The 24,809-nt window shown below is 39.6% G+C and overlaps 2 protein-coding genes across 5 annotated transcripts in view; both read left to right on the top strand.

Moving 5' to 3' along the window:
* The window catches only part of tmod2 (tropomodulin 2), a 30,118-nt gene extending 20,835 nt beyond the window's left edge, over positions 1-9,283 (top strand). For 3 of the 4 annotated variants that reach the window (XM_067584968.1, XM_067584960.1, XM_067584977.1), the window contains 8 exons: positions 4,670-4,792; positions 5,087-5,161; positions 5,252-5,382; positions 5,477-5,584; positions 5,696-5,839; positions 6,278-6,422; positions 6,586-6,617; positions 6,992-9,283. In XM_067584968.1, coding sequence (XP_067441069.1) covers positions 4,670-4,792; positions 5,087-5,161; positions 5,252-5,382; positions 5,477-5,584; positions 5,696-5,839; positions 6,278-6,422; positions 6,586-6,617; positions 6,992-7,264 — 1,031 coding nt within the window. In that variant the 3' untranslated portion in view covers positions 7,265-9,283. The remainder of the gene's footprint in view (positions 1-4,669; positions 4,793-5,086; positions 5,162-5,251; positions 5,383-5,476; positions 5,585-5,695; positions 5,840-6,277; positions 6,423-6,585; positions 6,618-6,991) is intronic. The other variant, XM_067584985.1, reaches the window with a different exon arrangement.
* A 9,064-nt stretch (positions 9,284-18,347) lies between these two features.
* Positions 18,348-24,767, top strand: lysmd2 (LysM, putative peptidoglycan-binding, domain containing 2). The gene is made up of 3 exons (XM_067584936.1): positions 18,348-18,791; positions 20,615-20,961; positions 23,996-24,767. The coding sequence occupies exons 1-3, from the start codon at positions 18,546-18,548 to the stop codon at positions 24,045-24,047; spliced, it is 645 nt and encodes a 214-aa protein (XP_067441037.1). The 5' UTR covers positions 18,348-18,545; the 3' UTR covers positions 24,048-24,767.
* The last annotated feature ends 42 nt before the right edge of the window (positions 24,768-24,809 follow it).

The raw sequence follows: 24,809 nt of genomic DNA, 5'->3' as shown, positions 1-24,809 counted from the left end.
ACATGCAGTGTGGGGGAGGTGTGTTTGTATCAGGGGATAGGAGATACTGCAGGGAGTGTCAAAGGAGTAGGCAAGGTTAAGATGAAATCTTTTTGAAATGTTCAGGTGTTTGGTGTCTGGAATCGCTCTTTTTATTGATGTTAGTTGGTGTATTTATTTTATTTCAGGTTCTAGTGATTGGTAAATCTTAACTTAATGTGGTTCAGGCTTTATCTTTCAGAAGAGGCTATGCAAATATTAGCTTAAAGCTTTATTTGAATGGGAGTGATTTCTCAAGTTGACATAGATTTTTTTGTTGTCTGGCTTTTGCTCATTGATTGAAATGCCAATGAACAAAGTATCCTGGTGGTTCTCTGGTCGAAGAGCTGTACTGTGAGTCCAGCTGTGGAGTTTTGTCTCATAGTAAATATACAATAAACTCCAAATTCCATAAAAATGATCTTAAAGGATACATTCACCATTTTTCAAGTCTGTCTTGAAACAATAGTTGGTGCTCATATGAACATTGAAATAGGTTTTACTTGCTGTAATCATTCCTCCTGTTCATACTGACCACTAGAGGATCCACTTCAAATGTGCTTACTGATGTAAGTGATGGGGGGGGTCACATTCCTCATATTGAGCAAAAACATATTTAAAAGTTTATCTCAACATAATATGAGGCTTCAACCAATCTGAGTTAGTCAAATAACGTGGATATCTTCCCCAGTTAATCTTTTTAGTAAAAATTTCCCTCTTTGTGTCTTGATGGACAATGTTTTCCTGTTCGGCTGCAGTGAAAGGATAGTAACAAAAAGAGGGAATTTTGCACTAAAAACACTTGAAAATATATTCAATTTATTTCACTAATTTGGATGGCTGAAGCCTCATATAAGCTTCAAATAAACTTTTAAATACACTTTTTCTCACAGGGAGGTTCCCCATCACTTACATTGAAAGTGTATTATGAAGACCAGTATGAACAGGAGAAATGATTACAGCAAGAAAAACATATGTCAATGTTCATTTAGGCACCTGACGAGGGCAGACTTGAAAAATTATGAACCTATCTTTTAATTTTCACAGTCGTTGAGTTCGGCCATATGTGACACTCCTGTTACATAATCATGCACCTGAGCCTGTGGCATGAGTGAAAACACACCATGATTGAATGTGGGATGCATCATCACATGTGATATCATAGAGCTGTTGGTGCAATAAACACTCACTGGATTAACCTCGCTGTATAAACTCAGATTACCAGACCTTCTCGAGAGAAACCAGTTCTGGTTAAAACTGGTTTTTACACATACTTGTAGTAATCTTTTTTGTAGAGAAAATGAGGAAATACTTTATGTGACACTATGACAAAAAAAATGAATAGAGTAGAAACATTACCAGGAACCAGGAAGACATTCTTGTCCAGAGGAATTCCTCTTGTTGGGATCCCTGGAGATCTGAAAGCTACTCCCTCAATGGAGAGGAAATATGGAACTGACATCTTCCCCCTGACCCAATGCTGGTCTGTTAGAAATCATACTCCCTCTGAGTGATTGAGGGTGTGTGTGTGTGTGTGTGTGTGTGTGTGTGTGTGAGTGAGTCAGTGTGTGAGTGTGTGTGTGTGTGTGTGTGTGTGTGTGAGTGAGTGTGTGAGTGTGTGTGTGTGTGTGTGTGTGTGTGTGTGTGTGTGTGTGTATGCGCCCTATGACAACATGGAAAACTGAAATCACTGTGGTGGTTCTGTGGAATTTAGCTGATTCTCTTCCCCTTGTTATACTCACCCCCTGCTGATAAGTGGTGTGTGTGTGTGTGTGTGTGTCTCCTTTTGAATAACGCACATGATATTAGAGCAAAACAACCTGCTTAAATGCCATGGCAACCATTTCAGCCTTTCAACCACTTACATGTTACTATATTGGGTCAGTCCTTTTTATTACTTTTCTCTAATCCGTCTTTTTTTATTGTCCCGTCCTTCTTTCCAGCCTTGAGTTCCCTCCAGGTTTGACAACATTATTTAAAGGGGACATAATATGCTTTTTATGATTTTCTCTTATTTATATACTGTTATGATGTTGGATGCCTGTTAAACATGATCAGAGTTCCAAAAACTTGAGGTGAACATATGTAAAAATGCTTGCTGCAAGTCAGAAACCAGGACTTCAGCCTTCTCTGAATTCGTAAAGTTACTTCTGCTTCCTCCTTGTGATGATTGCACATTTTGGATTCGTGCTCAAACATACACAGATGCATTTGAAAGGTTGATCTTTCAAGTAAAGAATGAGGAAAAAGAAGTTAAATCCGACTACCGTTGTTTGTTTACGTAGCCTCTGGAGCCGATGGAAGTCTGTCGAGGGGCAACTTCTGGGGGGGCTAACCAATCAGAACAGAGTGGGCTCATCAGGATGGGGGTCTTAAAGAGACAGCAGTGTTTTGAACTGTAAATCATGCAAAGATATTCTAGTAAAGCTGCAGAATAAAAATACAGACATGGAAATGTGCATTATAGGTCCCTTTTAACCAAGAAATTGTGGCTAAATGGTGGTTGAAGTAGAACCTATATGCTGAGCCTCTATGGAAGAGGAGGATGTGTAATATCACAGGATTTTGGTGGCCTGCTCAGTATTACTATCAGCATGCACAACACCAGATGACAAATTGATGCAATGTCATGAATGACATTGCTTTAAAATATGCTTATGGTGCATTGCTTGCATGACTCCACTTTCTTGATGTATCTATTTTCCCTTCAGCATTGTTACAATTTTGTCTCCCCATATGTTTTCCTCATTTAACCCATGATATACACTCCGTTGGGATTACATGGACTGTCAGATCATGCAGCTGTCAGTTTCTTGGCCATGTCTTTCCTCAATTCTGACAGGCCAAATGTTGCTCCAGAGGGACTGGCACAGGATGCTGCCTGATGACTGTATTTACTGTTTGCTGGCTCTCAGGAAGTGCCAGAGACCCCACTTGGGACCAGTTTGAGCAATTTGACTGGCTTGACCGACTTAGACGGAGGGAAAGAGTGAGTGAGGGCCAGTTCTCGGGGAGTTTTTGTCTGATTAGACAGGCATAAAGAAAGGCAGTGAATGTTACCCACTGTATGGTCTCTACATCCAGTGCAAATGTTTGTTGCCTGAGCAGTGCAGTCAAGATTAGAGTCCAGTCATTGTTCCATGACTTCCTTCGCTCTTCCTGTTTCTTCCCTCAGATAGGTTACCATGGTAATACCATGCTTGTCAGACAGTTGTGGCTGGACTAAGTTCAGCTTGTCTGAACTGATGATTGGGGAAAGTTGTGTAAAATTAGTTCCAGCAGGGAGGTCCAGCACATTTCTGCTCAGACTTTACCGCCTTCTGAGGAACATCACAATTACTCTAAGATGACCTCTACAACAATTTTATATCCCAGTTTACTGTTTGTCATCCTAAGTATTGATCAGGCTATTATATGAACAGAAAAATACTTCAGTGTCCAATCTTCAGTTTGATCTGTGTTGTTCCCCCATGCATTGCAGTAAAGCATAATGCGTTTAAGTAAACAAGTCAAACACACAGATTGGCTTTGGTATTAATTTCAAACCTATTTCATGTAATTACACAGTAGCTGTATTTGGAAATGTGTCTATTTTCTTTTCGTGCAGACACACACACACACAAAGAGTCACACAGCAATTGGTAGTCATGCAGTCTCATGACTGTGGCACAAGGCAAGAGTATAGGAATGATGGTGAGAGAATAAAGGTCTTTTCAAATGGTAAGCAACACTCCGCCTGCGTACCCGCTTGGATCTGCAGGGTCTCACTGCGCTCCTCATGCAAATAGACAGGAGTAAACGGCAGGCGCTCTGTGCTGCCAGCAATGGCGCTAAAAGCTGTTGTAATTTTCGACTGAGGACCATTATTATGTCACATTATCAAGTTTTAATATTTTGTCAGGCGAGAAAGTATCCATTTAGATTCTCAATATGTGGTCAGTTTATCCAAATGACGCCTTTTGAGACCGGCCAAGCAGTTTGACTACTGAGATGATTGGCCGGTCAACGTTCATCGTCGTCCCGGGGAGAAAATGATCTGCTGATAATTCACCACTGCCTCTAATGTCTCTGTAGCATGTTGATATCTTAATGACGTCATTGCACAGATTCACTGTAAACAGAAGGCTTCTTCATCCTCTCATAACTGTTTAGAAAACAGTTGTATATCTCAGGGAACTCAGAAATGGCAAAGATCAGTCTCTTGTCCATCGATGAACACTGCACGTCGCGTAGAAAAAAGTTCAAGACAGTTCAACTCTGGTGTGTGTGAGACGAGCACGGCTGCAACAGTTTAGCGGTATTGCGCCTGCTTGTCGCTCCAACTGTCAGATTGCCCGCACTTCCCTACCTGCCCCCAATGAATTCCTTATGTGCGTCAATTGCTCCCTGTCTGAAAAGACCATAACAAGTCACATTAACCAACATCTACCAGTTTGACAGTTTTTATAGAAATGGAAGGTTGCGTAACATCTCGTAAAACCTTTACTCGGCCTGCTTGTACCTGTTTCTTATGTCTGCGTTAAAGTTAAAGTACTTTATTGCCTGCACATTTTTTTATGAGGGCTAAATCATCTCCTTTGAGGTAGAATATGAATGACATCGTCTCATCCTTTCCTCGTTTCCTCTTTCCTATTTCCCTCTATCTTCATAGGTAAAGTATTTGTTCCTAAGCAGAAACCAATAGAAACATGCCAGCAGGAAGTCACAACCCTCGACCCGGAATTGGAGGAAGCCCTGTCCAGCGCCACAGATACAGAACTATGTGATCTTGCAGGTAAGAGAGAGTGGAAAAAAAAATGCTGAGAAAGCAAAACACAGTGTTGGATTTGTGAGAAACTGTGACTCTGCCTGAGCCCAGTCTCTGCTGGGACAGTAAAACACAAGCTCCTTTCATTCTCACTGTCTTTCTCATGGCTTTGTCCTTTTACTCTGTGTGTGTGTTGATGGCAGAATAAAAGGGCTCATTGAGCAAAACAACACCACTTGCTATGACCTCTAGATTTTGTTACCCTTATTGCCCTACTGATGCATTTTTTAATTCTGGAGAACATGTGTGTTTTGTTTGCAGCAATTCTGGGTGTTCACACGCTGGTCACCAGTACTCAGACGTATGATGGGACTGGAACTAAAGAGGGCTACAACAGTAAGTACAATAGTAGAATCAACCTCTAAACTTTTGTATTGAATTCAAAAGTACAAAAGAATATTAATATCCTGTGTTTGGTTTTCCCAGATGTGATTAAAGGAGAGAAGATGAACCCAGTGTTTGATGAGCCTCCCAACCCCACTAATGTAGAAGAAACCCTGCAGAGGATAAAGAGCAATGACAGCTCCTTAACAGAGGTTAACCTGAACAACATTAAGGTACAACACGCAAACAGAAACACAAGCTCAGAGAATCTATACGCTGTATGCTTGTCTATCTTTGGACCAACGGCTGTGTTTCTTTGTTTTTCAGAACATCCCAATTCCCACGCTTAAGGACTTGGCCAAAGCCATGGAGAAGAACACGCACGTCAAGAAGTTCAGCCTGGCAGCAACACGGAGTAACGACCCCATCGCTGTGGTGAGAGGGAATGCTATGCAGACTTGAAATGGCTTTGTTTAGACCTAACAGCTCCACATTTACGTCTTTTACCTTTATTTCCTCCTTCCTCCTACTCCATGTCCCTTCCAGGCGTTCAGTGAAATGCTGAGGGAGAACAAGACGTTGCGAAGTTTGAACTTGGAGTCCAACTTCATCACCGGGGCTGGGGTGCAGGCTCTGGTTGATGCGTTGCGAGACAACGACACACTCATAGAGATCAAGATAGACAACCAGGTACCATATGCTTTGTGACACCAGCACACCAGAATCATGAATGAACAGGGACTTTACTAGTTAAAATCTCTAAATAAAAGCTCACAAAATTAAAGATTAAGGTGATAAGAGAATTGTTTTTTCATGTCTCTATAGGTGATTAATGGGAATTTATGACTGAGGGACAATTTATGACAGTTAAATAAAGTGGTTTCATGTAGCCTGAAGTAGTAAAAAATATTTGTGCTATGCAGCATGCAGCTGAAGAAAATGCCAACCAACACAAACCACTGACCTAACAAAAAAAATTAAAGAACAGTTGAGAGTTTCCAGTAGTGGGGAAGAACATAAATCACATTTTAGTGGTCGGAAATGAGTCTTACTTCTATAAACCAAAGTGAATTTCTTACTCTCATGTACAGATGTTGACCTCTTGTATGTTATGTGTGTGTGTTTCAGAGGCAGCAGCTGGGCACTACCATAGAGATGGAGATAGCTAAAATGTTGGAGGAGAACAACAGCATAGTGAAGTTCGGTTACCACTTCACCCAGCAAGGACCTCGCTCCAGAGCTGCAGCAGCGATCACCAAGAACAATGACCTGGGTATGTTACACACACACACACACATTCTCAAGAACTGGAGACTTGTCGAAACTTGTCTACCTTTGGGAGATCGCATCATGACAAAGTGTTGCGACATACCCAACGGAATCCAGATGTTTACAAGACATCATTCCACAGTGATGACCTCTGTTCTCTCTTTTAGCTCCTCATCCTGTAAGAGCTGCGGTAGCACAGGTCTGATGCATGGGTGTGGTCGCAAGTGTATAAACGCATCAATGATAACAGTGATTTCTTTCACAGTGTTTGAATGGAACATTCACTGCTCTAACTGTATGGAGATTGACACGTTTTGATCTTAGAGCTTTGAGAGTGACGACATCTCACTTCCTCTTTTCTCGCTCACACACACTGTTGAAATAGGTGTAAACTTTGACCGTGTAGCACATGATGACTCACTTAGTTGTCATGATAACTAACAGGCCTGTGTAGGTTTGAAGGTTGTGTAGCATGTTTGCAGTTCATCGTTCTTTATTTCACTTATCTGTCCAAAAAAACAAAAAAAAAAATCATATATTTGACTGTCTTTTTATTCCGCTTGTCCTCTCCAGTCCGCAGGAAGAGAGTGGAAGGGGACCTGTAGGGGCGGGGTCCAACCCGTCTCCCAGCCAATCCTGTCGTTTCATCTCACCATGTGGAATAATTTCAGCCACTGCCCTGGTCTCATCTCACTGTGTGGAAACTTAAGTCTTGTGCCAAACTGCGGGGCAAGGCGTGCTCAACCAGAACATACATCTGAGAAGAAGGGAAATAACTGGAATTGCCCTCTCCCATATACATGTTTATACTTATGTTTATTATTATTATTATGTTGTTGTAATTGAAGGTGTAAATCTGATTTAGTTTTTAGTCGTTTCATTTCAGCTGCTCCTTTTTTTGAGCCTTTAAATGACTTGTCCAGACTTTTTACTTTTTTTCTTTTATACTGTGCTATAATCATTTTCATTTTAATTTCATTTTTCGTTTATTTCACATTACCAAGTAACAGAAAGAACAATAACAACTTTGTATAAACAGTAACTAACATTCAGAAACCCCTGTCTTCTCTACTAAGATAGTTTGCTGTTGAGGCCTGAGCCTCCAGTAAAAATTCCTATATTGAACCAGTGGAGTTAGTCCTGAAATCAATCTGTTTGATGGAAAGCAGTCTGTTAGCAGCCCAGCTTACTGCCATCTCATACAGAACAGTAATAGTTTAGCCATGACTACTAGTCCTGCAAACTTTGTCTGACTGTACAGCCGTAGAAAAGACAAGTTGCTGTCTGTCAGCATGTAGTAACCAGCAGCACAGTGCAGGTATGATCCTTTGCTCTGATGTCACTGAGCACATCACTTTTGTACATTTCACATGTAGGGTGGTTTGCAGGTGTTGTTTATTGGTGTTGCCTTGTAATTCCAGCTATAACTGCTGGGCTGGTGTACGTAACGGTTGATGTGTGCACGGTGTTTTAGTTAGTGCTGGCCTCACACTGTAGTCAGCCTAAGAAATGATGCTGACTCACCCCCTTAAATGGAATCTATACTGAAAGCACCAGTGCATATGTTTTCTATTTCTTTTATTCTATCTGAAGATCTTGATTTTCATACGGTTCAAATTCTGATGTCGGTTATCCCAATCATTTATATTTCTTAACAGGACATTATAACTGTATTTTGATATTTTGGATCAAGTAAAAGTGGGATTGTACTGTAAAACAAAAAGGATATTAAACCTAGTTTAGACTGAAGAGGTGTAACAAATGACGCTGTAAATGTCTGCTCGATGCACTGAGCTTCTCTGATGCTTAACCATGCCAAAGACTAACAGGTGCAGTGCTTAACGTATCAATATTGGAGTGATTGATTATTGGATTAGCTTTTGGCTAATAAGCTACAGTCACATCCTCACAGTACACATCTGAGAAAGGAGGCAATGATCTAAAAAAATTTTTTTTAGATGGCCCCATGCTCTGCTACATTTTGTCTTTCATTTTTGTCGACCATTTATAGCAAAATGTTCATCAAGTAGCTCAGTGAGATGTGAGGAAGAGTTGGCAAACAGCTTGTGTGAAACCTCTCAGTTCAGCTCCTCAGGTTGCAGCTACTTTTTGAGAGTTTTTTTTTTTTTTTAAGTGAAATACATCTCCCAGATAAAAAAAGAATTTTACAGACCTTAAATTTTACTTTTCACACACACTTGGCACTCAGCAGGATCTTAGCAGTAGCATGTCATTCATTATGTAAGAGATGACAACATGCTGTGTGTGCCTCTAACTGAACTTAGGTACACTAACCTGCTTGAGATGGGATGGGTGTAACAGGACTAATTCAGGAGTTACTTGAAACTTGTATATACTGTTCATGTGTAATAGGAACAATATGCTGGCATGAAGTCATCACTTGTGAACATCATGTTTCTATCGACCAAAAATGTTCTTTCATCTTAACAGCCTCACATTCCTTGGACAAGAGTTGTATGGCTGAGCTCAGTACTTTGGGTTTTATAACTGTGTGCTTCTTCCATGATCATATCCGCTAGTGTTTCTTTTTTGACATTATTGTGCTTTGCTGATGGACAGTCAGCTAAAGTGGAAAACTGCTTCTTTGCTTGGGCTTGTTAATACTATTCTGTGATTCATAAAATGTATATTAATTGTAAAATGCCATCTCAAGTTTAAAGTGCACACACACCCTTTTATGTGTGTACCACATACAGTAAATCTACACAACTCACTGCTGAGATTTTTTTTTATACCTTAATTCAAAATCCAGGTGTAGAGTCAACATAAGGAATATGTACTATTATAAAACGCACTGCTGAATATAAGACATCCTCAACAATAAATGTTTTTACATACAGTAAAGTCTGTGTGCCATTTTTTTCATTTTTACTTTTTGTTTTAACAAGCATATTAAACCACAATAAATAATGAATTGATTCTGCTTAGTATGATCAAGTATTGTGGGTGTGTGTGTGTGTGTGTATCCAAAGACTGATATATTTTATTCCTCTTTGCTGTAGACCTCCACTGTTGTCCAAAAACTATTAAAAACACGAGTCTTTGTACTACTTTATACATTGTAAATAACTTTGGTATGAAGTCAAGAGGTTGTGATATGTAGCACAACAAGCTAGCAAATCACTGTAAATGGCAAATGTGCAGTGGTGTCTGCCTTACACAGAACCACTCTCCGAAGACTAAAAATGTGATTGCAGTCGTAACTCTTTGGAGCTGTTTCTAAACAAACTAATCTTCCCGTACTCTTCTGGGCAAAGGAACATGTCACCCAGTGCAGCTGTGTGGCTCATTGACATGTTTTTAATAGTTTTTGGACAACAACAGAGGTCTGCGGCACAGAGAAATAAGACATATCAGGCTTTGGATACAAACTCAATACTTCTAAGTACGATCGATTCGTTGTTGGTTTGGCTCTGCACATGAGATTTGTTGACAATGAGAAAAATATAGAACATTGCCAGCCATACCCTTTAATATGTACTAATAAGGCATTGATTACTGACCCAATGTCCTCTTAAATTTCCATAAACAACTTCAAATTTACAGAATTTCTTTTTTTTTCTCTGTCTCACATAGTTAAAGCAAAAACAGGATGCCATGTTCCTGTCTGCTCTATTGGTTCAAATGAAAATATACATGTACTTTGCATTATCATAAAATCTTGACATGTTGACTACAGTTTAAAATGAAGATTGAACACTGTCTGGCCAGTAAGACGTCATAATGATGACCCAACACAGCCAGAGTTAAAAACAAACAATGTGTGAAGTTGAAGTGCAGATTTTAAGAGTACTGGCCAAATCCAAAGCACAGTATTTGTTAATGACTGATAGTTGGGCCTTTTGGTTTGGCCAGTACTAGATGGTAACTGTCTGCATACACCCTTTAATTAGATCCAGTTTTCTGAAATTGTTTGCACATGCCTGAGAGATGATGTAATGCATATGACTCCATCCCTCTCTGGGCTTCCTGTGCCAGAGTTCTGCGGTGAACTGCTGTTAGAGAAAACTCTGGGTGGTGGTGGTGGTGGGGGGGGGACTCAATGACTCAAGTGTTTCCACTCTATGAGAGCCGAGAGAACGAGAACAGCAGGTTTATGTCATGTCTGTTAATCGCACCAGAAGGCATCATTTCAAAGGAAAAAATCCAAACTAGAATCAGAATCTGACAGTAAAATATACAGTAGTGTGGCTTATATAAGTACAGTACATCTGGTCCCTCAGACTGTGACTATTAATAAACACTGCTCCTCCGCACAAGGAAAAAAATAGACTATAACTAACAGCTTCTAGTCCCATGTCTTTATTTGAGGTTGATGTTCAAAGCACTCATAATTAGTGTGTTTAGTACTAAGTGAAAGAGGGGACAGTCTATTAAAGCAGAAGAAGCTTTATAGCAGATATTCATGGCTCATATACATAGATAGCAGCTTGCATGCTTATTGAACCTATATTACAGAAGTGAAAATAGTAGTGCTTTCCATCAAACAGCAATGCCTGCTAAAGTAATGAAGTAGGGAAGGCAAGGCAAGTTTAGCTTCTCCATATTTTGTTTTTACTCTGGGGACAGAAAGCAGACCTGTTCCAGAAGACGTAAGAGGTCTAGATGGTTCATAACATAGCAGCAGATCAGAAATGTATTTTGGCCCAAAACCATTCAGTGCTTTATAAACCAACAGCAGTATTTTAAAATCAAGTCTTTGACAGGCAAGAAGCCAGTCTAAAGATTTGAGAACTGGAGTGATATGATACACTTTCTTAGTCTTAGTGAGGACTCGAGCAGCAGCGTTTTGAATAAGCTACAGCTGTCTGATCGATTTTTTAGGGAAACCTGTGAAGACACCATTACAGTAGTCAAGTCTATTGAAGATAAAGGCATGGACAAGTTTTTCCAAATCCTGCTGAGACATAAGTCCTTTAATTCGTGATATATAGTCTTTTGGTGATAGTAGGCTGACTTTGTAACTGTCTTAATGTAGCTGTTGAAATTCAGGTCTGAGTCCATGACTACACCAAGATTTCTGGCTTGGTTTGTGGTTTTTACCATCATTGATTGAAGCTGAGTGCTGACTTTTGATCATTCTTCCTTGGCTCCAAAAACAATTACTTCAGTTTTATCTTTGTTTAATTGAAGAAGATTCTGGCACATCCAATCGTTGATTTCTTCAATGTACATAATCAGTGCTATTTTAGTATTGGACCATAGTCCCCTGGTGATATGTTTATGTAAATTTGTGTATCATCTGCATAACTGTGGTAACATATTTTGTTGTTTTCCATAATCTGAGCCAGTGGGAGCATATAGATGTTGAACAGAAGAGGCCCCAGAATGGAGCCTTGGGGAACTCCGCATGTCATTTTTGTCCGCTAGTAATGATAAATCATGATAATCTCTTTAGCACTTTGATATGGGCAGTCTGATTAGATGTGATATTAATGCAGCTGCTGATCAGGAGTTGGGATTAGGTGAAGCCCAGGCAGTGATGCTGGCAAAGAATAGCCTGACTTGTCTCCATGTGAATTGGGGAGATGCTAAAAGGCAGCAGTTACACATTTACATATTTGAACTTGTGTCTTCACACCCGCTCTTAAAATTTTTTGCTGACATGTTTATGTTGGAACCCTTTACATCACCATGGCGTCATATCAGTGCTTTCCCTCCAAACATCACTCACCAAACTCTGCCTTTCCCCTCCTCTCCCTCACCTCGCCTTCACACAGGGGCTTTGTTATTGAACAGGTATGTTCACCTGCAGTCCCAGTTCATTTCCCTTCAGAATGTGCGAGAATGTAGTGAGTCAGCCCTGCAAACCCCAAACAAAGCAGCAGTCCATATCTATCATGACCTCAGCTCTTGGTAAATAAAAGCTCACAGATTACAAGGGCGAGGAGAAAATGGGAAGGACATTTGTACTGTGCTGCATTCACAAACTGCCAAGCAAAAGGTGTGTGTCAATCAGTAAACCACTAGAAATATGTTTTTGTTAGAGGGAGGCAGGTGAAACACTGATTTTACCCTGTAATTTTTAAGTATGGAAGAAATTAAAAACAAAAGATGTATTCAACTGACTTCTTTTCATTGCTAAAGCCCTTCAGGATGAGAGCTGATGTGTTACTAGAACCAGGAAAACCAATGCTGGGGTGCTCCAAACACTATCTCATACTTGGCGGGTTTATGTAATTGTCCTAAATGAAAACAGTGAAATCTAAGAAAGAAGTATAGAAGAAGAATAAGCAACATCTGTGAATATGTGTTTGATCTGATCTAATCTACGCCTGTGCAAGTTTGGTCAATCTTTGGTGTAGTTAGCAGACTGATCACCGTTTACATAAGAGATGATGATGAAGATACTGTTACTTCTTTAACATTTGAGTCCAGGGAAGATGTATGACAAGCCATGAATAGCCCTAATGACTAAAAAGTGCTTGTAGCCTTTAACTTGAATAACAGCTGTGTTTATTACAAGGCAGTCAAAATAATGTATATATATATATATATATTTATATATATTTGTATATATGTAATATTCCTTCCTTGGTTATTAAAAATAGTAAGTAATCTTTCTCTCATAATGTCAAACACAATCTGCCAAGTGAAACAGTCAGTGCAGTCCCTGTTTGGAGTGGAAAAGTAATCATTAGCAATGCTTTAGAACGGCGACTGGCTCTTGAAATCTTTTCTGTGGGCTTGATTGTAATAAAAACTGTTTAAACCCCTAAAGCGTTACTTTCCGTTATATGTAGAGGCTGTTCACTCCAGCATCTTGTCGCTCAGTAAAATGAAAACATGCTGTTCTGTGATTGTTTGAAACCTGGTACGTTGTTCTTTCATAATGGCTCTGGTTGTGAAATATGTATGGATAAACAGTCTGTCTGTATAAACCGAATCAAACCAAACCAACAAGTTCCTTTAAACAGAGAAAACGCATTCTTCTAAAATGTGGTGGGCACTTTTACAAAATATCACAAAATAGGCATGCTGAACTGCCCTGCAAATGCATGGAGTTCCTCAAAACTGAATTGACAGACTGAAATTCAATTCAATCCTTGTTTATTTTGATGAAATTCCACACCAAATCAGAACTCAGATAAATTAAAAATAAGAATATGTATAATCATTACTTATTTTGCAAATGTGTTGGAAAGACAAGACTGCTCCATCTTTTAATTTATTTCTTGATCAAACATCTTCTTCCTCTAGAGAAGCTTAATTGGAAAACAAAATGTGGACAGACGTTCTGTGATTTTTGGTCACCATTTATCTTGTATTTGGAAAATGCAAAATGCAAAGAAGAGAAGATGTTTTGTGATAAGAAATAGTGTTTAATGGACTTTTTATAAAGACATAATTTTGGCTTACTGTATACAACTGTTCTTTTGTTTCTTTTTGTTTTTCTGTTGTTTTTTTGTGGGCTGGGGTGGGAGTAATGATGAAAAGTGTGGACTGCATTGTTTGTATGACCTACTGTTTTGAACGTTGTAGGATTGACTGATGACTCACTGGTACCATCTGGTGCTTGAAAATATTATGAGAGCTGACAAAGGTGCAACACCTCAATTCTCCTGTAGGGGTCAGAAGAAGATTGTTGTTCAGGGGAGAATAAAAACATCACTGTAAGAGACAGTAGGTGTCTCATGATGATCAAGTTATCTAGGGCAGACTGATTACTTAAACCTCATAAGGATAGACATTTCAGTGTGTTGTAATCATTAGACAACAGTGTAACACTTAATGATTTGACAATTGTGAACTAATAAACCACCTGTGTATACTTGGAACAAAAATGCTCCCATCTGATTAGTTTCATCAACCCATTTTTTTCTCCTTCAACAATCAGACTGAAGTTAACTGAAGCCCCTCTCATCACAATAAAACTTATATTCCTGCAGGCTAAATGAGATGTGCCCTGCTGCCTCCTCAGCAAGGATGAAGAAGTGATGGTGAGAGTGATATGGCACTGATTATAATTTCTTCTCTCCTGACCTGTGGGTGCTATTGGATCAGGAAGCAGCTCAAGAGATTGTTGTCATGGTTACGTCGTGGCAGATGAATCACGGAGCTGCTGCTTATCCTCCCTCTTTTCCTCTTGTCTTTGTGTCCTTTGTTTATATTTGCCTATAAGAGAAAGAGAGGGTGGGGCAATGCAAGTGAAGTAATCCGATTCCTATTGTGGGTCAGTCTTCCGGAGCAGTCTCCTATTGTTGTTTTTACTGCTTTTATCCTAGGAGCTCACTGAAAGAAAAAAAAAACTTTTGTTGGAAAAGAATTGGATGACAACAGATTTTTTCCTCCACAAAAAATCAGTGATTTATGCCTCAGGAACTGACATGTACCTACTTGAATTGGGTAAGTTTAGATCAAAGATGTGGAGCAGGTATGACATAAATAATGAACTGATTTGCAGTTCAATCTAAAAAGTGTCATCTCACATTGAGAACATCATGTATAATTAATGAGTTGAGCTCCCTCCTCCTGGTCCCTCTTTGTACTCTTAATGATCTGATTTCCATTAGAAAATGCCAGTGACAGTGAGATTACCACATGACCATCTTTAGCCAAGAGAGACTCATTTAATAAATGAATCATTCAGAGATCATGAATCCACTTGTTGCTTTACAATATTTGTTCCTCAGTGAAGTAGATTTCATGAAGGTACATTCTGTGTATCCCAAAGTGGCACCTGCAGTCTTTGTGTTCCCGTCAAACAACACATTACTACATCTCACCACCACTACATTGAAATTACCTAGTATGTTAATAATTTTTGTGCCATTATTGCTTCCCTCTTCCACCACTTTGTTTGCAGAAGTAATCACACGGCACACAGTAAATCAAAAAGGAGAAAACAAATTTCAGTGCCATTCTGGATCCTGAATAAACATGGACCATCCCAGGTGCACAGACGATGGAGACAGGAGGCACAGAAAATTTCCACCAGCTACTATCCAGTAATGAATACATGATGAGAAGAGTGCTGTCCTTCATGAGTTCACGGCTATCACGTAATTTATTTAACCAGGATTTATCTTGTTATTCATTTATGGTCTTTTATCTGCAGCTCTGCAATGATTAACTGGCCTGTTGCTTCTCATTTTACAGTATCCTCAAAAATTGAGTCCTCACACTCAGACTGCATGGTTGATATCTGATAATAATAAAAGATACACAGGTTTCCCTTGCACCACATTTAAAATAAAAGATTAGTTAATAGAGACTTTATTGCATCTCAACCTGTTCAATGTAGTCGTTTATTTAGCTATCATCGGTGTCATATATGAAAAACATGTATTTACTGAGGAATGGGAATTGACAATGTAATTACTGTAACCAAACAGCAACTTAAAATTAGTTTACATTCAAAATCCCTTCATATGGTTCAAAATGTGATTTTGATAGAGGCAATATGGAATTTAAATAAACTGCGATTAGAATTTTACATTAAAACAGAAGTCTTCCAAATCGTGGCTCAACACCAAGGAAGCATATCTAAAACCTTACTCAATACCAGTGGAAGAAGAAGTCAGATCATTTAAGTACCAATACAGCAATGTAAAAATACTCCATTACAAGTAAAAGTCCTGCATGAAAAATCCTACTTAACTAAAAGTACATCAGTATCAGCAGCAAAATGTATTTCAAAGTATTAAAGTGAAGGTAGTGATTCGGTTCCTCTGACTGATATATTATTATATATGACACCATTAGATTATTAATACTGAAGCATCAGTGTTAGAGCAGCATGTTACTGTGGTAGCTGTTGGAGGCGGAGCTAGTTTGAACTACTTTATATACAGTTAGCTAGTTTAGTCTGGTGGTTCCCAACCTAAGTGGTTTCAAATGCTTGAATGGTGAATGAACCTTTTGTTATTCTTCAATTGTAAAAACAAAGGTGAATGGTTTGTTTGTATGACTGATGTATTTCAGGGAATACGGAATATTTTCAGTTTGGTGAATCAACAGTCAGTTCCTCATTTGACAGACTTTTGACACCAATGTCCCGGCTCGGGAAAATCCCATATGTATTTTTTTTTATGTGGTGATAATGGAAAACATGTTGTTTTCATGCACAGCAGGTCATGAGACTGTTCATCTCACAGATCCAAAAGTCAGCCAGCATTTAGCAGCATTGGCTCCAGATGCCACATGCAATGGTTAGTGATCACAGTGACCTGCTGAATGTTTCTACCCAATGTGAAAGGATCTCTCCACTCCTTCATTATCACAACAAAAGTGAGTTAACAAGATGCTCAATCTCAGACCGAAAGACCTGGAGCCCTTTCAGTGTAGCCATGTAATGAGGAACTTTTTTACAAATATTATTATTATTTATTTATTTTACAGCTGTTTTACAAGGCCAGTGCAATTAAGAGCAAGTAGTTTATCTACAAGAAGGGATGATGAGCATAAATTTGACTCCACATTATTGGGCCAGCTTTGTATTAGTTATCAGTAATTGGTTTGTGGTAAATTCATTATGTGCAGTTTTATTTAGTAAAATGTACCATGTAAACACAATGTATAGACCTACTAAAACAATAAAGGCCTTAAAAGTAAATAAATCAAGGACACTCGAGACTGATGCAGGTGTTGCCTTAAGCCTTGTTGTTAACAAACAAAATTTGCATTTGATCAAATCACTAACTGGTCATTTGCCTGCTTTGACAATCATGACAATCCTGCTGTGATTGTCTTTTGGAAATTGTCTCAAAGTGTAAGTAGAATTTAGGTACAAGATGTTGGCCCCACATTTGAATTTTTATAACTATGCTACATACAAAGGTAACAACAACAGCAACTCCCTTTCCATTCTTTCTTTGCCATATCTTCATAGTGTCATGAATATGGTTTCACTGGAATATCAGATTAATAGGTCATAGTTTTAGTAATATCACTGCTTGAATTAGCTACACTTGCACTCATAAATACCTGAATTCTGAATATCTAAATTCTTAAAGTGGTACTCCCTGATGATTGGAAACAGACAGACAACCAAGGTTCAAATAAGGCTACTGGGGCAGTTGGCTGAATAAAACTAGTCTATTTAAAGATCCCCTCCAGGACATGTTTTAAAATGTATATAAAATACTGTCAATAGGGGCAAGTTTATGCATGTGTGTGTACTCTGTCACACAAACAGAGGACAAATTTGAGTTTAAGACCTGTTTGTCAGTGTATGTGTGAGGGTGTCTACCTTATTGACGATACGCACCAAACAGGATGTTCGTGTTGTCATTCTCATTATAAATAGCTGTGATTCAGCAACATATATATGGATGAGGTTGTGTATGAACATTAGTGTTGTAGTATGAGAGGTAAGTAAAATAGTTACCCACTGAAAAGAGATGGTAACCCTAAAATAAAAACGATCATTATCAGACTGGAAAAGATGTGTTTATAGACAAACTATATGGTTACAATAGCTTTTTGCAGCCAGAGTATGATGTGCTTGGTCTTATTCCATAGAGCTGATTATATCCGCCCCATAACTGAGTTTAATCCCAACAAGTCACCAGTATCATGTTCACTTTCTCACGTCTATAAAAAACTAAATTTCATGAAAATCGGTTCAGAGTTAAATGAGTTGCAGTCGATTTTGTAGTGAAGTCTGCAGCTCTCAATACACGTTGTTTACTAGCAGAGATTTACCGCCCCAATATGGCGACCGCGCAGACGCATAGCGGCGACGTACATCTATATTGCGAAGAACCGCCCCACTCTGCCTCTGATTGGCTAGTACTCATTAACTTCGTTGGTTAGATTGGTTAGATTTAGACATGAGGCGTAACAATGTCAAGGTCAGAGCCAATCAGAAGCCGAGGAGGACGGGTCTTCGTAGAACACTTCCTGACTGGACCAACATTCATGGACTGGACGCGCGGACGTTCTTTACGTCTTTACGTCTACGTAACAGATCTATGACAAAAGCGAACTGTGAGGTAGTGGTCCCCGAAACATGTCTCTTACTCCCTCAGCTGACAGGCACAATATGACCGGGGATGGGAATCTCCCTGCGGCGTAAATCACCGGGGTTTTTTTTATTACAGCGAGTCAGGTGGGGCGTTAAAACACACAGAGGCAATCGGGCTCTTTATTTATTCACGAGAAGATGGCGGAGTTCTCGCCCGTCCTGCCGATGCGGGATGGAGGAGGACGATTCGGCCAGCCCATCTTCCCTCGGTCCAGGTCCGGTTCCGAGTCAGAGAGCGAACTGTCCCAGAGCCTGGCCCGGACCAAGATCCGCTCCTACGGAAGCACAGCCAGCGTCACGGCCTCTCTGGGGGAGAAATACATAGAGCATCGGGTTACAGACAGTGATACTCTGCAAGGGATTGCTCTCAAATACGGTGTCACGGTAAGGTTGCCAAACAGCCACTGCGATGTTAGTTTACACTTTGATGTTCACCTTGACAAGAAGAAAGGATGGGATATGAAATCAGAGTCATGCACTCTACCACTTTTAACAGATAAAATCACGCCTGTTGACTATCAATCATGTGAGCATCCTCTGTTGATCTGTCAACACACCATGGTCTGATTCCCCTTTAAAGTCAATTCATACACCAAAATAAACTTGAGCTCTGAAGAAATGCTGTTGTAGCGTCTTGTAGGATGAAGCTGTGAGCAAACACATTAAAGGATATGTTTGCATTTTTCCTCAAGTGTGTCTTAAAGCAAAAGTCAGGTGCTCAAATGAACACTGGCAATGTAAGTGATTCGATCTTTTTGTTACAATCCTTCCACTGCAGCTGGACAGGAAAACACAGTCAAGTTATTTGACTAACTCAGACAGCTGAGGCTTCATATTATTGTCAGATAAACTTTCAAATACATATTTTCTCAAAACGAGGACTGTTGATTTTGACTTCCATCACTTACATTGTAAACACATTCGGAGAGGATCTTCTAATAGCCAGTATGAGCAGGAGGAATGATTACTGTGAGCAAAACTTGTTTAATTTTCATTCGGGCACCTGATGATGTTTTAAGACAGACTTGAAAAGTGTTGAACTCATCCTCTAAGTCTTTTTTCCGTTCTTCTTTTCATCATGTGCTTCCTGATTGAACTTTCATTTCAGATTTTCCAGTCATGCATACCATTTCATGCAGCTTTCAAAGTCAAAGCAGTTCAGACAGTTGAATGAAACTGAAAAGTTTATCAAGTCTGCTTGTTTACTCAACTTTCAACAGCTGGATTACCGACCAGGCAAAGTGGCAACTGCACCAAGGGACCCAAGACCATCAGACCTCTTGGGCCCCCACGTGCTCTGTGTTTCAATTGTACCTACGTAATTTGATTAATTGCACCACTAAAGTACAATATCTACTTACTTTATTAAATATTGGATATTGGCTCGCCTTCCACTGCTTCTATCCTGAGTACCTCCACATAAATATTGTATACAACATATAATGAAATATTACCTCCTTTACGCATTTCAAAAATGTAAACAGCTGCCAACAAACCAAACAGAATCTCAAAGTATTGATTCAGTGAGTTTCAGTGGAGAGTTATGATGGTCTAAATGCAGTTTCAGCTGCATTTGTCTCCAGTTAAGAAAGCATTTTTAAAGTAAAACTCTCTTACTTTTGGTTTACTTGCATGGAATCAAAAAGATTTAAGCACTGACTGTCAGGTGGACAAAATAACAGAGACACCTTATATTTGTTACTTAAAGTCAAGATGAAATGAATTTTTTTTTAAAACCCTTTCAGATCACATTCCCAGTCATATTGTGCACCTATTTAACAATATATCCCAAAAAACTACAATTCATTCCATTTCTTTGTATTATGTCAAAATGCAATCATGTGTTCTGCCTGTAAAACAAAATACGATGTGTGCTTACGTAGGCTTGAACCAAACAATTTCAACCAATAACATCATGACATCCATCCATCAATCAACTTTTAGCAGCACAGAGCTAAGATTCATTATGATACACCCACTTTTCAACATTCAAATCAAATCCCTCACAACATTTCGTCCCACCTGTCTATCCTTTTTCACTCGGAAATATGTCACAATACAGGAGTTAGATAGTCTCAAAATGCTGTTTCATCTGGACTTTAAGGTCGTAGATGGCGGACACAGAACCAGAACAGTAATGATAGTAATCATGGTGGAGAGAAGCTGCTATTAACACTGTCCTTCTTGCTGTCACCCCAAAATGCCAGATGGAGCAAATCAAGAGAGCCAACAAGCTGTTCAGCAACGACTGCATCTTTCTAAAGAACAGCCTCAACATCCCCGTGGTGTCGGAGAAGCGCTCCATATTTAACGGACTGTCTCTGGAGTCTCCCGATGGGGACGGCGAAGCAGCGTGCCAGGAGACAGATACACCTTGTGTTATGTTGCAGGATATCGAGGGACCTTCACCACCCCCTTCCCCGCCCCCTGAGGACTCCAAACCCCCCCAGCCCCAACCAGAGGAGCTCTCAGCCAAAGACTTCTTACACAGATTGGACTTGCAAATCAAACAGTCAAAGCAGGCAGCGCGTAGGCTGAAAGAAGAGGAAGTAAGGTGAGGTATTAAACAAGCCCCTGCCAAACCGCTGCTTGTTTCCTGCATGTGAGCGCCATGCACTCTTTTATACCAGGCTTGTGAAAGCTCAGGCACAGTCATTTTCTTTATGAATTTCTCTAAATTGAAATAAGTCAACAAGCTCAGTTCTTCCCTCATAAATGCTGAGTCATTTTTTCTAGCCTGCCAAACTGGGAGTTAGTGTGATTATATGTGTTAATGTGCACGCTTGCTTACAACACCCCTTTTCCCAAAAGCAGATGATCTTATCACACAGACGCACATAATCTCAGCCTTGAAATGCTTCTAGGAAATTGGGCACAGTAGGTGAGCGTCTAAAGCTCAATCCAGAGGCACACAGACACAAAATGCAGAGGAGTGAAAATCTTCTCACAGAAGTAGGATGGACTGAAGACAGGAATCGGGGGTTTTTTGCAGATCGGCTTCACTAGTCGGATGCCAGAGTTGTGCAACAGTCCAGTATTTAGCAGGAGATCAGGCTTGCTGAATCAGGCCTGAACATATTTTCCTGAGACTGCATGTTGAGACAGAGAATGCTCAGTAGCAGGGTAGTAATGGATGCCTGGCATGCACCCAGTCACGAAGAAACTCTCTCTGGTACTATCAGTTAAGTCAGGACTGAGTCACACTGCAGCAGTCTTAAGACATTTCAGGCTCTCTCAAGGTTTTTTTTTGCGCAAACTATTATGTTTTCACAACAGACTCTCCCTGTAGCAGCTGTTACGTTAGTTTCCTCGCTGTGGTCCTCAGGGTCAAGCAAAGTAACACAGGGTTACATTACCGGACCTCTTTGGCAGCTGCACTGGCATCAGCTGCCCATTGTATCTGATTTCTATTTTTACTGGTATGGGTGGGACCATGCAAAATTAAGACTTCCAATTTCTCCTGAAAGAATAAAGAGGGTCACATCGGTCATCTAGTATACCATTACCATAGTATATATCCCTACAATTCAGCTATTTGAATTTTTAAATTTTGACTTCAAATACTATTAGATAGGCTCTGTCAATGTGTCAGGACATCACACTATTATTTTTTTCTAGTTTTAATTATTTATTTTTTTTAGCTTAATTGTGATGTTCCAGTAACCCAAGACCTCTGTTTCATTTTTCGAAGGCACAAGCCTTGAGTAAAAGGTGCCAGACAAGGTTTTCAATTCATCTTTAAATGTTTACCTATCGGCTGAAGCAAAGCTTTGCTTTGTGTTAAGCCGCCCTGTCTCTGACTCCAGCCACATCAAACGTTGGCCTGTGGAGCTGCAGTGTGTTTAGACAAACAGAGGCTTGCTCCGTTGTTTCTGCACAGAGCAAACACAGACCACATGCCTGTTTGGCTTCCTCCCAAGTATGAAACAAACCACAAATCTCTTAAGCTAACTGAAGGGAATAAACTGATTGATGCATTTCCTTTAGACCATATATCTTCATATAACCTATAAATACAGTAGTTTGATGTTAGTTACTATGATATTACCATAAATTTACATTATTTACATTCTACATGACAAATGTACCACAAACTAAATCATGTCTTTAACTTGCTTTTCGATACAAAGACCTCACTTACATTTATAATAATCATATAATAACTGTCGGCTATTTGTATGGTAGTACAGGAATTATAAAGTGCTTCAACAAACACAAAAACACTTGTAACTGTAGTTATGACAACTTCAATTCAAATTCTACTAGTCATAGAGATAGATTATAGAAAAGCCTTGCGATTAAAAATGCACTTTCAAAAGCAGCTTAGAACAAGAGTCCATCAGTCTGATCTCATCGAGCAGGCCGTCCCAACATCTGGAGGTCATCACAGCAAACACCCAGTCTCTTGTTGACCCTGTAAACACACCCTTAGAATGTGGACTACTATTGTTTGTATGATTTTGATAATGTGTGCCTGATATGGTTTTTCCCTTAAAAAACATTTCTTAAAAGCTACTAATGTACTTACATAATCAATGAATATGCAGATATGTTTCATTTGAAAAGTTTAACAGCTAGAAACAAGACGCCACCTACAATATTTCACTGAAAAATGGACTCTCAGTGTATTTGTACTGTACTTGTATAAGTTGCGTACTGGACCATGACTGACTCCCGACCTATTTGTGATGTCACTAAATCATGCTTCTACGTGCATGTTTTTAAACTCAGATTTCTGGTGAACACAAAGAAACTTTCCCTCTTCAGCAGATGAATGATGAAAGCAGCCACATGCATCATTCTGCACAGTGAAGCTCAAACATCCAACAAGTGAAGTTACAATAACAACAATAAGTGAAACTCATTTTTGAGTAGAGGGGGACTTCCATCCATACAACTTGTTTAGCTGTGATTAAAAAGAGCCGAGTAAACCGGGTTAAGTTTATCTTCCGCTACATCCTTGCGAGAAATTAGTAAGTTTGGCATCTATTGTACTTCTATTCTGTTTCCATGAGAGGTCTGTAGAACTGTGCCGAGCGCTTGATATTGAGCTCTTCTTAGTTTAAAAGATTGATCCCTCCGACGGTCTAACGTGTAAGACAGTCAAAGAAAATCCACCACCCTGTAGCAACTTTTTTTTACAGCTTCTCCTGGAAAACTTTTTTTCAGTCGCTATTGATTTCAATGCTGCTGTATTTCATCGCCTAATTAACCGTATTACTGATTATCCCAACTTACGAATACTGAATTTTTTAGACATGTACACCAATAATTTGTAAAATCGTGGCTGGCTTAAAAGTAAAACTTTCTGATGGAGCTGTGTGATACTGGGAGGCCATTTCCTCGCCAGATGAGCCCTCGGCTGCAGCTGAGAACAATACGGCTGTTTGATTAGCTTCATCCATTATTCACACACACACCACACTCACCTAGACACTGTGGTGACCAGTTACGCAGAGAGAGAAAGGGATGGGAGGAGTTCAAATCAAGTGTGTGTGTGTGTGTGTGTGCAGTCCTGTTAAAATGTGTTTCCACTGTGGAAAATGTCCAAAAACGTAAAAGTTGTTTTGTCTTTTCCTCATTTCCAGAAGCAGTGAGGAGAACTACACGGCCCCCACGACGTCATACCAGGAGATCTAAAAGGACGAGTCTGTTTACCTGGAGCTCTGTCTCTGATGCACACACACACACACACACATACACACACAAAACACTTTTCACACCATGACCTCATGCTTTATTCTTTACCTTTTTTGCTTTTACCAAACGATGTTGAACAAATGTGTCATGTTTGCCTTTTTATTTATTGATATGCAATTATTATGATGTATATGATTGTTATTGTTTTGTAAAGTTTTACTGGGAGACTTACAGTGCAGAGGAGCATCTTATATCCTAGCACATGTGCCCATCCATTCATCATATGCTTGTGAAGCTGCTGTATAGAAACCACCTGCTGCATACTTACACACACACACACACACACACACACACACACTCACTCACAGAGCGCTAAGCAATTCCAGAAGGATTAGCTTGTTAGCCTTGCTAACCGCTTCTGATTTTCTAAATCCCCTCTTAGAATAGCATCATTGGAAAGTATATTCAGGCCTTCCTCATCAGTGTTTACCCTGTATGAGCAAACCCCAAACAGAAGCGGTGGATGGACTCAAGCCTTTCAACACGTTCCGTTTGCCTCATTGAAGCGTTTTCTTTAGGAACAGAAGGGACTGCTCTATTTTTTTGAAGTGTGAATGCATTATTTATGTGTGTGGAGAACTGTCTGTTACAGCTGTTTTAATGTGCTTCTAAATTATGTTGGTTTTATTTGGGGAGAATAAATAAGTATTTAAACCAAGACATGAAGATCTGGAGTGTTTTCATGACAGGTTCTTGTGAGCA

Source organism: Thunnus thynnus, chromosome 1 (genome assembly GCF_963924715.1).
Source record: "Thunnus thynnus chromosome 1, fThuThy2.1, whole genome shotgun sequence".
Taxonomy (NCBI): domain Eukaryota; kingdom Metazoa; phylum Chordata; class Actinopteri; order Scombriformes; family Scombridae; genus Thunnus; species Thunnus thynnus.
This window is presented reverse-complemented; position numbering and strand designations above follow the sequence as displayed.